At 39.1% G+C, this 14,842-nt stretch overlaps 1 protein-coding gene across 3 annotated transcripts in view; it reads left to right on the top strand.

The window, feature by feature from the left end:
* Positions 1-14,842, top strand: part of LOC109996589 (3',5'-cyclic-AMP phosphodiesterase 4B) — a 58,487-nt gene that overhangs the window by 27,900 nt on the left and 15,745 nt on the right. For all 3 annotated transcript variants that reach the window (XM_020650799.3, XM_020650808.3, XM_065953858.1), the window contains 4 exons: positions 2,163-2,357; positions 2,458-2,494; positions 3,319-3,389; positions 4,008-4,057. In XM_020650799.3, coding sequence (XP_020506455.2) covers positions 2,163-2,357; positions 2,458-2,494; positions 3,319-3,389; positions 4,008-4,057 — 353 coding nt within the window. The remainder of the gene's footprint in view (positions 1-2,162; positions 2,358-2,457; positions 2,495-3,318; positions 3,390-4,007; positions 4,058-14,842) is intronic.

Here is a 14,842-nt window from a genome sequence, read left to right on the forward strand (position 1 = left end):
ATGCTCACAGTTGGAGTCTGACTGGTTTTTAGTTTGATTCATTTTTTTGTGGCATCTGTTGCCCCGGCAGGGCTTTGACTTTTTGGGTTTTGACCCTTAAACCCGGCTCCATCTGACCCGGTCATCTGGTTACCCAACAGCCCGTCCTCTTCTCCTGCACACGCTCAGTTGTTGCAAACAGATTACATCCGTCCACACATCTGTGGTGGTTTCACTGTGGCCTCCGCAAACATGCTGGGTAGAGGAACTGTGGCTATTTTGATTATGATGGCATTAAATATGTCTGAATTATCATAATGATGATTTAAAAAAAAAAAAAATTGGTAAAGCGTTTTTCAAAATAAAACGTTAACGTGCTTAAAAGAACTAAATATTATAGCTCACACGGTTTAAGTTTTAAAAGAAAGGGGAAAAACAAACTGTTTAACAACAAGCCATCAAAACAATGAAATACATCGGATCAAATAAGGCATTCGACAAATTTACATTCAAAAGAAAATGTAAAAGTTTTTTTTTTTTTTTTTTCCTTTATTTTGAAGTGAGTCATTTTTTGTGTTTCTTTTTTATCCAATCTGCTATTTCTTCTTTAGATTTTGCTTGGACCATTTCTTGACAGTTTTTCTTTCCTATAATTGGATGTTTAATTTTGGGCAGTTTGTGTATTTTTTCCTTTAAAGAGCCAGAGGCAAACTAGCCCAATATTAAGATTTATTTTTTTCATTACATGGTTTTATGTTTATAGTTGAGTTATAATGTGGTTTATCTGTCAGGGTTGATGAATCAAACAGTCTCCTCTCACAAAATAAAGAGGAGATGCCATCTCTTCAGCACTTATCTTATCCAAACAACAATATCCCATCCTAACAATTAGATGCAGAACAATAAAGATTCAACAGATCCTCCTGTATTCAATAAAAAAAACTATGTCATTGAGACACAGACCAGAGCAGCAAATTACAATCAAAAAGCCCTTCCCCTCTCTGACCGGCAACACACTAATTTAATGAGCACCGTAGTTTAGATTTTAGGCCAGTGATGGATTGATGGGTGAATAATGGTTTAATGGGTTATGCAACCATCTCTTTTCCTGAATGGGATTTGTGGCAATGTTGCTCAAGCCAGTATTTAGTGGAAGATTATTGAAAGTACATGATGATGATTTGATAGTCTGTTAAGATTGATTAATATGATTCAGGACATATTGAAAGATCTCAGGGGTTTTAAGAAGACTCACACCCAAAACGTCTTATAGTATTTATTTTCCAGCATGTTTTACTTCAATATTCTTATTCGGTTGTCCCAAAAAATACATCAGCGAACTTCTTGAGCTCAATCAGAACACTACTGCCAATACTTTACTTTTAAAGTACCAATAGTACTGAGGATGTAACTCCTCTTCTTAAGGCGTTATACTGCCTTCCAGTTTCTTAATTATAGATTTTAAGGTGCTGCTACTAGTTTGTAATCACTCGATAATCTCTAACTAAAACACATCACTGATCTGCTCAAAGAAAATAAACCCAGTAGATCTCTCGGATCTTCAGCAGGCAGTCAGAACATAACAGGGGGAAGCAGCTTTTAGCGTCTATGCTGCAAACAGATGGAAAATGTCGCTCTGATATCAAATGATGCCAAACCTTTTAAACGCTTCAATTTTAGATTTTTAAATCTTAATGTGAAACTCTGTTTTCATGTGACGCCTGCTCTTTTATTTTAGTTACCTAGATACCTAGAGAATATAACTCCTTATTGCTGCTTTGAAATCTGAGGAACTGAGTGTCATCAAAGGACAGAAGAGACAGTATTATAAAACAAATTTATTTCTGTTATTACAGCTTGAAAAAAATGTGATATGGTGTGTATTGAGATAGCATATCCTGCAGACAGATTGTCAGGTTTATATTCCCTCGATGACCTGTCTGATTCAACTTGTGGGACTCGGTGGACAGTCGTCTCAGTCCATCTCACTTTCCTCCTTTGCCAATCACATCCCTGCTATATAAATACAACTGCCCAGCCTTTTTTTTTAAAGGTGAATGTAATGAATAAACAAGAAGCTTTCACATACCTTCTGTACCTTTTCTTTAAATAAAGCTGCAGGGGTTCATCTCCTCTTTCATCTAACTGTTCTCTAACTGTCTTTCATCTCTCTTGTCTCTTAGCTTTGAGGTGGAGAATGGTCCGTCATTGTGCTGCAGTCCTTTAGACCCACAGGCGTCCCCTGGTTCAGGTCTGATCCTGCATCCAAACCAGGCGGGTCATGGCCAGCGGCGGGAGTCCTTCCTGTACCGCTCTGACAGCGACTACGACCTGTCACCTAAGTCTTTGTCTCGAAACTCCTCGATTGTAGGAGAACTGTGAGTTAATAAAAGAATCAGAGAGTGACTGCTGCTTTATCAAGAACACTTTAACGATGTATGGATTTCTTCATCTCTCCCTTTTGACTTCCCATTTCAGGCATGGAGAGGACTTGATTGTGACTCCGTATGCTCAGGTAAGAATTACAAGTCGATAAATCTGCTACTAAGAACGTCGCCTTATGTTTTGTATAAGTTGTATTTTTTTATGTACCCAAGTTTCTCTAAAGTCTTTGTTGGTGTAAGAGGTGCTTCACATCTAAAAAGTAACTCTTTTATTCAAGTCATGATGAACCTTTCTGCCATCTGGTGGGCATTGCGTTGGTTGTTCTCCAAATGCATCATTTCCAATTGAAGCTGTGCTTAACTATTGCTCTGTCGAGTTCTGCTCTCTAATCAAAGCAGTGAGCTCCAAACAATCATGACGACAGATGAGGACGTTTTCTGTCTTTGAATCTTTAAAGGAAGTTTATACTCCTGCATGTGATGCTCTACATGACATGCACTCTTTCCACTTTCAGCGTGAAAAAGTGAATCTGTTGATTCCACTTTTTTAATAGTTTTTTTTTAAAAGTTTTACTGAAGATTTTGTTACTGATTTTGATAGGATGCAGAGTAATGAGCTGCACCATTTAGTACTAAGACGACATTGATCATCGCAGCAAATTAACAAAAGCAATTACATTAAACAATAACTAATCAATCCTTCTGCATTATTAGCTGCAGATGCATGTGAACTTTACGAGAATATTTAGAATTAAATTAAAATTCAAAACACTTTTGACTTTTTCGGAGTCATCATAGTCATAGCAGCCACTAGATGTTTATACTGTGCATCACTGTGAATATTATGTATATTCAAGAGTAGAATTGTAATCTTTGCATATTTTACTCTCTTTTTTTAAAGTACATATTCTGCATATTTCACCCCTTTGTCACTTTCTTCATTTTTTTGTGTTAGGTTCTGGCCAGCCTGCGGACTGTCAGAAACAACTTCACCACCCTGACAAATGTGCAGTGTGTATCCAATAAGTAAGTCATCTCATCATTTTATGAAAGTGTCTGCTTGTGTTATGTGACTGGATTTAAATGCTGAAGGACATCTTCAGATGTGCTGTGAAGATTCCCTCAATGGATGACTTTTTTTCCTTGTCAGAAAACTACATACTTGATTTTTGAGATGAAGTCTTGATGTGGATGAAAGCTGAAGGAGGGAAGTTTTTTTTTAAGCTGCTACAATTCAAGATGCAAATATGTGTCACTTGGGGGCGCCAGTGCACTGAAAACATTTGAGTAAAGCGGCCTCTATCAGTAAACCAGATGTCACGAGTGTTTTGATGCTTAGGCAGTTGCAGCATTGACATTGTAGAAGGGACACAGCAACATTTTATTTTATATTTTGGTGATATAATTAGAGGGCTAACTCTGACAACTGGTCTGGGTCATTGGCTGCAGCTGAAACATGTTTAAGGTCACAGAGTCATTATGATCTTAGAGATAGGGGTAACATGTGACATGAGGAAGTCCCTTTTTTTTTTTTTTTGCTGTTGCAACAATGACTGCTGCTGAAAATATATCACAATACAGGCATTTGTGACACATAAAGGCTCCTGATTTTAATATTTAACGACTCTTTCTCTCTGGTTGCAGGAGGTCTCCTGCTGCTAATCAGCCTTCTGCCACCAAAGTCTGTCTGTCAGGTGAGTCCTAAATTACAATTTATGCAGGATACAAAGAGAGGAGTTTAATGAATGATAATGCGATAGTAATGAGTGTTAGAAACTGTTAAAGGGGTCAGACACTAATAAAAAAAAATGAAATAACATATACGGTATCTAATACAGCCTGAAATACATTACACCAGTCAATGCATGTATTAGCCAAAACAGCAGCCTATGCAGATACATGAAAATATATATGAATTAATGCAATGAGTAACTACTGTGTAAGAGCAACAAAAGACTGGCTTCAAGTAACTAATCCACATCACAAGTTTTTATTTTATTCAACATGTATTAAAACTTAAGAGACTTAAGGGTATGTCCTCATCATTCAATGATGTTAAGAGAACATTTCAATCAGAAGAAACAAACAAATACATAAATAAATACATGCTTTTAAGTAACAGATGCCAAAAAGCAGGACAGGACAAATGATAGCCTAGGTAGTAAATCTGACATCTCATAATTTTTAAGGACCCCAAGGAAACCCCTGTTTTGTGTTTTTGCTGTTGTAGCAATGACTGCTGCTCAATCTGAATCACAACGCGAGCACTTTCTACGCGTCACTAAAATGTGCAGTGATCAGTGTAATGTTTGGCCAATCTTTTAAATGATGGAAACCTTCTTTTTTTTGTGTCATTAACATTATGTATACAATAATGGGTAGTGTGTATTATATCTGTATCAGGCAGGAAAATGATACATCAAAACACTTCTACAGGCTTTGCAGTACTTTCTGACTATTTTAGGAGGACATGTCCAAAGACTAAAGATTTAAAAGATACAAAAAAAGAAAGATAATGATTCAAGCATGTAGTTTACGTGCAGTACACAGTACAATGACAAATAAAGTGCCTATTTAACTGTGTGAATTCTACAAACATACAACATGTATAATTTGAAGAAGGCTTGATAAACAATGAAAAACAGGGCGTAGAGGCTAATAATGCAGTCTTAAATGTGGGCAGCTAATTAACACGGGTGTGCCTTTGCAGCATTGTGCACATTCATTTTATGTTCAGTCTTCTCCGTGCTACTTCTTAATTCGTTTAGATATTCTTTGGTTAGAGCTGTAACTCCTCATGAAAATGTCCATGGCTGCAGTTATCAACTTTTAAACTACTGCACAAACTGTTGTTTGTGTGCGTTTGCACACGTGCAAACAGAAGCTGTAATCTCCACTTACTGATACAGGAAACTATCACCTGATAACAACACAAAAATTCATGCACTGACGTTAAGCCTGTGCAGAAGGTATGAAAAAAAGCTGAGGCCCACAGAAGAGATTTAATGCTTAAGATTCACATGAAGGAAGATGTGAAGGAGGAAGAGGACGGGTGAAAGAAAAGGAGGAGGGAGGTAGGGATATTAGTTCCTGCTGCACTGGTTCTTCAAGCCCCGATTGACGTCAGCACAGCCTGCTCACAGCAGCTCTCTACTTCCTATCAGCACAGATGGGCTGCTAGGAGCGTCCCGCAGCAGGAAAAAATACAAGACAACTGTTCGGCTCTTATTTTCCTTCCTCCTCCTCCACACTTCACACAAACCTTGACCTTCACAGAGCAAACTCTGACGAGTGAAACTGTCCTGTTGATGTCTCCCGTCATTAGAGAATAAAAAAGCAAATATATGATTCACTCTGTTTTCATTTGTTTGAACCACAGTTCACGTATGTTTCTTAGACGCCGCTTAGTTTTGACCCACATTAAATGTTAACGTCATCCATGAAACCTGACCATATAAGGATCGAGCACAACACCTGCCACTGCATAGCAGTAATTGTTCGAGTTGTTTAGAAGGAGAGAACAACAATTAACAATACCACAAAGAAAGGTGCCCTCATTTCCTCCTTGCTGCTGCTTTCTGTCTCATTTTTGTCAACTCTCTGAGCGGAAAAGGAGAACAGATTTTTCCTGTTTTGCATCTCTGTTTTAAGTGAGGGAATATCCCTTTTTTTTTTTTTTTTTGTTGGAAAAAGTACCTGCTTGTTTCTGTGCATGAAGTCATCTTAGATGGCTGATTTGAGTCTAGATCAAACTTTGAATACGTCTAAAGAGGGAATGAGATGGGATGAAGTGAAACTCATGAGAAGTAGAGTGAGAGTAGTGTTAATTCCTGTAGGAAGATGGTGAGGTTACACAGAGACACTGAGTGAGAGATTGTTTCATGGAGTGAGATTGGAAAGAACAAAAACACAGCAAAGGTCACCGAGAGACGTCAGCGCTTTCAAGCCCTTTAATCAGATGCGATATGAGAGAGGCAGAAAAAAGGGCAGAATAGATCAAATAAACGAAAGGCAGAAACGTGACCGCAGTGACTGGGTGAAAGTGCGGTAGAATCAGAAAACCTTGGGGGGGGTATATTATTAAAGATCAGCTCAGCCTCACATGCGTCACTGCAGGCTGTTTACACTGTTAACCATCTTACTACAGTAACGTGACGGGATGGAAGTGTTTCCCGTGTGAGTCTAAATTTATGCTTCACAAACCATCTCATGCCCCATCACATGGGGTCCCATGAGCCCCGTGGCCAACAAAGGGCTCACTCTTCCCTGCCTCGGTCAGATTATAGGCTTTGTTCTATTTTACGCATGAAAAAGGGTACTTTTGAGGAACAGTTTTGATGATGACGTCGGTGACCGTCAAGGACTGCTAATCAATCTGTTACGCTCATCACTAGCTTGAGCTGAATATTGTCGCAGATGGAGACTTCAGGGTTGATGGTTAGAAGAGGATGTAAAACATGATGTTCTTGGGAGGCTGTGTTCCCTTTGAGGAATTAATTGCGCACACGGTGCCTTTAGGAATAAATGTTGAAGTCAGCGTTGCCCAGATTGGAAGCCTGCTTTCTAAAGTTGTGAACATCAAATTCAGCCCCTGAATGAAGAAAAAGAAAACATGTGCAGACTTTTTACAGTTCTCCTTGGTTTGTATTTAATTCACTTTTAAACAGCTCTCTATGTGGACCTACCTATCAAAATAAAGCAGGTGGACAGTAATAGTAACATATTTAAGGGGTAATTTTGTGAAGTGAAACCTGATAATAAACATGCCGTTCATTTTTCATAAACCAATATACATTGAACAGCAAAAATAAATATTTTCAGTAACTCCTCACTTCCTTGCTAAGACTTAAATGGAAAAGAACCTCTTATTGTCATATTCTCTGTGAAATCGGTTACAGCGAACCTCTGATTTGATTAGTTAACATCAAGTTTAGAAGGAAGTGAAACAGCTCGCCTGACCCGGTTAAAAAATTATCCTCAAATGACTGTGGCGGGTCAGATGTCAAGAACTGATACATCACATCTTTAATGTTTATTATGAACAAAAAGATTTTAAAAAATATGTCTCGTATATGGACTTATGAGGTAACTAATATCAACATGGAGAAGTCTCTCCTCCCAATGAAGAAGTATTCTAGCACAAAACCTCCTTTAAAACCTTTGACCTGTTTGTGTGTATTTCTCATGAAGAAGAGATGATTCCTGACAGATATAATTATTCATAATAATTATTCGTAATTATACATTTATATTCATATATTATCTTTGGACACAACAATGGTAAATCTTTCCCCAGGTTTCCAGTCTCCATATTAAGCTACGCTAAGCTAAATAGCCTCTGAAGGTAAACCTCAAAACATTTTAATATCACTCTTCATGCTGGACAGTAGATCCCCGAGGAATTCACAGGATTCAAAAGAAGTACTTTTTATATTCTTGAGTGGATTAGTTGTTATTCAGTCGATCTGATAGAGTTTGGCTTTTGTTAAATGAGATTTATGTGGAAAGAAACTTTAGGACAAAATGTTTAATCATCTTCGGTAAGCTCTAATCTAATTAGTTTTATTTATTGACAGAAGCTTTGCCTAAGAAGTCTTTTTCCTGATATGTGTCTTTCTGTGGGGAATTCCCGTCAGATGCTCGGTAGTCCTGCAGTGCAAGAAGATTAGAGTCCGGCAGAAAACGCATTCTTTGCCTTAAGACTAAACACACGTGACTTAGTGCGTAGTGGACAGGGCGTGGGACCCTTTAGTAAGACTTACTCATTTAATTTGTTTCTTTCTGTAAACAAAGAAGATAATGACTAATATCAGGTACGTCTGTCAGAATACAGAAGAAAAAGGATGTGTTTAATCACCTGTAATCTACCAGGTTGATGCAATCTAACAGTTCTTCTTTTTTTTTAAATCAGTGGAGGAGTGTTGTAGTTTAGTATCCGTGTGAACTAGGGCTGGGAAATATATTGAGTTTTTAAGATATATCGATGTATTTTCAAACAAGATATAGGGTAAGACAATATCGTTCATATATATCCATATAGTTTATGTTGCATTAAAATAACATTATAGAGCTGTGTAGCATGTCCTGGACATGCAAAAAGAGGTGAATAACTTAACTATAGCTAACGGAAGCCCACCACCCATTAGTTAACTAGACTACTCTTTCCTAGAACTAAATGAGAGCTCACTCCCTATCAACCTGCTAGTCTACTCTTTCCTTGTGGATGGAGCTATGTAAAATGACTCCTCTAACACCCTTTGGAGGACGGATGAACAAGTTATAATCACAGCCCCAGGATTATCTGCCTAACATTCATTTCTAGAATAATTAGATTCAAGGATAACCCCTGGTATAGGACTCTAGATTACCCCCCAGAGAGGGAATAACTGAACTCCCCTCACTAGGATGTTAGGTGTGTATGAAGTGTGTAATATAAATCAGTAAGACAAGTGTACCGTGGTGTGACTGCTCAAAACTCACCTTCTGAGGTACACAGGGTCTTTAAGGGGGACTTCCAGTCTTGTGGTGTAAATGATTTCAGTCAGAAAGTGATTTCAGAAAGTTTCCGAAAATGTATTAAAACATTTCAAATGATATTCCAAATGCAAATACAAAACCGTAAAAGTAAAAAATATAAAAATGGAAAAGAAAAGCAAAACTCAAAGACCAAAGTCTAAACCTGTGAGTGTAGACACTTGAAGTTTTAAAAGATCTTGGCTCAGAGACTAAGTCCCAAAATGGGATTTCAAAAGTCAGAGTGACGTGGATTCGTTTAGCAAAGCAAAAAGGAACCCCGATCAGATTTTCTACAGGGTTTTTATAGCCAAACTGTCTTTTTTTTTTCAAGATCCTGTAACACCTCAACAATGCACGTTTGCAGAAACGTGATACATACACAGGTCATACCAAGTTCATAACCCAGGAGATACTAAGTTCATATGTGGTTTTAGCTCGAAGACCGTGAACCGAACATATACACAGAAACGCTATGCGCTATGTGGTTTTGCGTCAATGTATGGCACACTTATCTTGACCTCACACGTGCCTAGGCACTACGAGTGTGTGTAACTTTAACAAGAAATGTTGAAAGCAGAAAAAGGTTATGACTTTATGACCTATGTATTAAATGATGAAAGAATTAAATGATAATAAAAGAAAAAAGACAAAAACAAATTCCACACTTGCATAACTCTATCTGATCTTTCAACAGCTGCCAGTTCACCTTTTTCTCATCTCACTGATGATGACTGTCGGTCCCTTTTAACCCTGCTCCTCCTCTCTCCCTCTTTTATTGAATTTAAGGAACTATTTTATTTTACAATATTACTGTTTGAATTCACAGACAGGTAGTTTATTTTTCATGTGTTTTCACTGTTAATAAAAGACTTATCGATATATATCGAGTATCGCCATTCAGCTAAACAATATTGAGATATGATTTTTGGTCCATATCGCCCAGCCCTAGTGTGAATGCATTAATAAGTGAGACAAGAACTAAAGAAGTGTGTTGTCAGGACAAAGCATAAAGTGTTATCGGAGAGTGGAAGGTGAAAACAGTTGAACAAATTTGATTTGTCATTTTTCAGTCAGGCCAGTCCCACGCCGCTCCTCTCTGCTCCATCTCGGGTTTTCCAAGCTAGCAGGCAGAGGAGCGGATCCACAGGGCTGGAAGCATGCAGCCTGGTTAAGTATTTGAATTATGTCATTGACGTCAGCACAGTCATAAACCTCGCTGCAGCCCATCCCTCAGGCTGGCCCGTGCCAACACAGCTCCATGGTTCATTGTGTGGGAGCTGTCAAACAGGCCCTGATGAGGTGTGTGTGTGTGTGTGTGTGTGTGTGTGTGTGTGTGTGTGTGTGTGTGTGTGTGTGTGTGTGTGTGTGTGTGTGTGTGTGTGTGTGTGTGTGTGTGTGCGCACGTGCACGTGCACGTGCACGATTGTTTGTTAACTCTTGAAGCCCTTTGTTTTGATGTGTGGAGATTCGGCTGCAGTTGTAGACTATGAAGAGACATTCACAAGGTGTTTGTGAAAGAAGACAAAGGCTCATAATATGGTTTCAGGGTTGGACCATTACTGTAAATGCACCACAACAAGTTTTTTGAAACATCACACCACTTTCCGTAACTGACTACTGTATAATTACTGTATCATTTTATTAAAGTATGGGATTAATAAACCTTGCATATACATGGTCATGACATGAAAATGTTGAACCACTTCCTTAAAGCAGGGATGTGATTCTTAAGGGATTTATCCTGAAGTCTGTATGTTCCCCCCTAAAAAAAGACTTTAACAAAACTGTAATCATTCATTTGTTTACCACATGTAGACTTTACCCGGGCAGCATGCCAAAGTATATTTGCGGACCATATTGGATATCTTTTAAAAGATCCATATTTAAGTTATACAAACGAACAGATAATCTCCCCTAGCGCTGTATTTCTCACGTGTTTTGAGTAGCACCTGATGCATGCTCTGGCTCTGCAGGTGATCAGAGAGAGAAAGAGACTTCAGCTGTCACGTTACGGCTTGAATGGATGGATTGTTGGGCAGTGTCTCAATTTAAATATGCAACTACTAATGTCGTTGTTAATCGTTATAAACAGAAAGGGTTAATGATGTCAGTGGGGTCCAGAACTTGGTTGTAATAATTAAAAAAAACGCCTTTTTTATTTTCAAAGTATAACTTGAACCATTCCACTTATTTCCATTCATGCTGCAATGATAAATGGACCTCATCATTAATCATTGGTGTGAAAAGCTGCCGGAAGAAAACTGAAAGGGAAAGAGGGCACAAGACCATCATCATGATTAGAAGATGGTGCAGTATACACACAAATTGGTGCATGAAAATCAATCGGTGCAGGAGAAAAACTTCAGTGGGGAGCGCCGATAACATGGCAGTTATGTTGCGTGTCTCATGTGTAGTCCTTGTCACAGTGGCTGTGGCAAAAAGAGTCAAACATAACTTTAAAAAGAAGACATTCAAAATGTAATTCAGTGGACTCCTTCTCTCAGACTGGATACAAAGAAAGTACTGAAGCACACAGTCACTTAAGGCAAATTAAGTCCCTCTCTGAGAGCGCCGGCCTCCATTTGTGGAGGGGCTGAAGTGCAAGAGGTTTCCTCTACCTTGCAGTAAAAGAAATGTTTGGTTCTTCTAATTTTAGAGGAGGGGCCTCCCGGAGACCTGCAAACCCCACCTTACCTGATGTTGCCAGCTAGTAAATGGAAACAGTATAATGATGTATTGGCAATAACCAACAAGCTGTTGCTTAAGACAGAAATATTTTTGAAAAGATTGAACTTTGAGGCACACTATTTGTGAAATTAAGGATTTCATAAGTTGTGTTTCTTTCTTTTTTTAAACTTTCTTATGTGTCTCTATTGTGTGTCTGTTTAGTGGGGGGGGGGTCCTGCTTTTTTGTCCTTTGCCAATCACCTCCCTGAGAAAGACTTTAATATAAAAAAAGATCATGTGTAGAAAAATAAAATGAGGCGAGTGCTGCACCAGGTCAAAGAGTAGAACAATAATGTGAGGAAATCAGGTGCACCTCACGGGTAAACGACAGAGGTCACATGGAAGTAAGAGAAAAGACTGCACATAGGTTCACGGTGAAGAAACTGAAAATCGCACTCTGATGCTGTTTAAAAATCCTTTATTTAACAGGGATGTGTCTACGCGTTCCCACTCAGCTGAGTCTTCTGATGACAATGATAATATGTATTTGGAAATTCCACATAATGCCAAATAACACTTTAAGATGATGCTGTAGCTACACAAACGTTTTACATTTAGAACAGTAGCAATATGCACAAGTTAATATTGATAGAGAAACGTTTATTTTGTTGTTTATAAAGCAAATAGAGACATTTTCTGTTGCCAAGTTGCTCATCAATCATTCAAGAAGTAAAAGGTTACTTTCAAACCAGGTGTGTGTTAGAAAACCTCTCTGTGCTGCTCTCTGATCGGACCATTACTTTAAGAATGATAGTGCCTCTCTCCTCCTCTCTTAATGTCAACACATTTCCCCTCTTTCATCATGTAAGTAAATTGACGTACATTGGGGGTGATACATGGGTGATTCATTGTCTGTCTCAGCTCCACATGGGGAACGAAGTGAAACAAACACCACTGACTGTTTTTTCTCTCCTTCATGATCTGCTGATCTCGAGATGAGGAATGTGTGTTTGCGTACGTGCAGATAGCTCAAGGCTGTTTACACTTCGACTGACTGATGACTCAAGTCTTCTCTATTGACCCTCTGTCTAAACTGGCCCCATTATTCCCTGATAAGACAAATTACTCTGAATAAACAAGACTTAAACAAGACATATTAGTCACTGTGTTAAGAATGCCTCACACTAAAACTCCTACTACATTAAAACCTCTACTGTACGTTAAGCCTGTAAAGCTGCTTACACACAAAACTCTGTGAACATCCTGGCACAAAGATATTTTGTATTTAAGAAGAGTCAGGGATAGCCAAGTTATCAGAGCTATCAAGTCCTGATGCTGCTCCTTTTTTTCTTCTTTTTTTTTCAAAATTAGATTTAATTTTTTGTGCTTCCTGACCAGAGTTGTTTTATTCATTACATTGCTGAAAGGAAAGCAAGCATCACGTGTAGAGCAGAAGAATCTGGTAGTTTTCTGATATTCAAACAAAACAAATTCTCTAAAAGGTGGCTGTGGCTCAGTTGGTAGAGTCGTCGCCTCCAACCAGAAGGTCGAGGGTTCTATCCCCAGCTGGGCAATATGTCCGATGTGTCCTTGGGCAAGACACTCAACCCCGCATTGCTCCCGCTGCTTCGGTGGCGGTGTATGAATGGATTAGTGTTGTACTTACTCTCTGATGTACATCGCTTTGGATAATGAAGATTGAGCCACTTTTGGAGCATTTTTTAGTCTGTAGGGTTTCTGCATTGTTATCATTTTACGTAAAGAACCTGAAATGTAATGCTTTGTTATGAATGTTATGAACTGAAGTACCCAGCATTGTATGTGAGATCTGTGAGTAAGAACTGTTTAAAGTTACAACAAGCTACTTTCAGATCTCACCTATTTTCTCAAAGTTATTATATTTATGAAGTCTGCATACAATGACTACTTTTAGAAAGGAATATTTTATGATGACTCTTTTTTGCTTTTATTTGTAACACAGCAAAAGGTTTAGATTTGTCTTTACTTGCTTGCTATGGCCTATCAGTTGATGTTGTAATAGGGAGGAAGTCCAGTTCTGCACACTTATATTCATCCACACAGAGGGGGGAACCGATTTTTGGGGGGGTTGGTTGAGAACACAGAGAGTGGCAGTGTGAGGTGGATGTGAGCTGAAGGTTTCTCAGGTGGGAATGGAGATTGGGGGTGGGGTAGGATGGGATTGGGGGGGACAGAGGGGGTGAATGGGGTTGAGTCCAGCCCTGGTTTTGGTGCAGATGATGACTCCCACAGAGGGCCGGTTTGTGGCTCTATAGGGGAGAGAGTTGGAGGGAAATGGAGGAGAGGGGGGAGGCAGACAGGGTCTGTCTGCACACTGAGGTCTGTTGTCCTCTCTGCAGCCTCCAGCATATGGCCAAAGCATTAGGACTCAACGAGCGAGAAAAAACTTCCATTGAAACGAGAGGCTGGAAAAGTACCTCACACTCTGTCTCGGTGCAGGTTTTTCAGTTTGAATGTGCGTCATGCCACCTTTGACTGGTGATATTGTGAAATGTGTCGGTCCATTTAGCCCTGTATTTATTATCAACTAAAAAGCGATGATGTACTTCTGCTGTGTGCGTGTTAGTGGATAACTTTGTTAAAGTAAAACTTTAACTCAAACTTCTACAATTCATTTAGCAGACACTTTAATCCAAAGCGACGTAAATCAGAGAGTAAGAAGAACACAAGCAAGGATCTAGAAGAGAGGAAGCAATGTCTGTAAGTGCAAACGATCAGCTTTAAGTCCGATCGGACACAGAGGCAAAGCACAACATCGACAACTGATCTTGAGAGTTCTAACCAGCATCAAAACCAAATATCCTAAATATCCTAATCGTCATCATCAATATCATTAAGTGCATAAACTTGATTGTGACTTAAGTTATTTAGAAGACTGGTAGCCTACTTTCCAGCTTTTGTCATTTTGATGAATAACAGCTGAAATGTGCAGTTCCTCCTCAATGGTCTTGCTCTAGACAAGTGGTTTGAAGCCAGACACCAAAATCCCAAATCTTTTGTTCTGCATCCGAGGGTTTTTACAGCCATCAGATGCTGGACTGTGTAATTAATCAAACAACAGCTTCAATCTGACCTGAATCGCAGTCATGGAGGCGGTGTGGACCAGCCAAGCCTTTGATGTTTCCTGAAATGCAGAATGTATCTTTAAGCACTCATTGGATGAAACTGGGGCAGGATGTGGTCGCACCTCCTTGGCATGGTCTGCTGCTCCTTTGGCTCAAGACGGCCGCACGTTGGTGTATACCCAGTTTCAACAG

This window comes from Labrus bergylta, chromosome 4 (genome assembly GCF_963930695.1).
Source record: "Labrus bergylta chromosome 4, fLabBer1.1, whole genome shotgun sequence".
Taxonomy (NCBI): domain Eukaryota; kingdom Metazoa; phylum Chordata; class Actinopteri; order Labriformes; family Labridae; genus Labrus; species Labrus bergylta.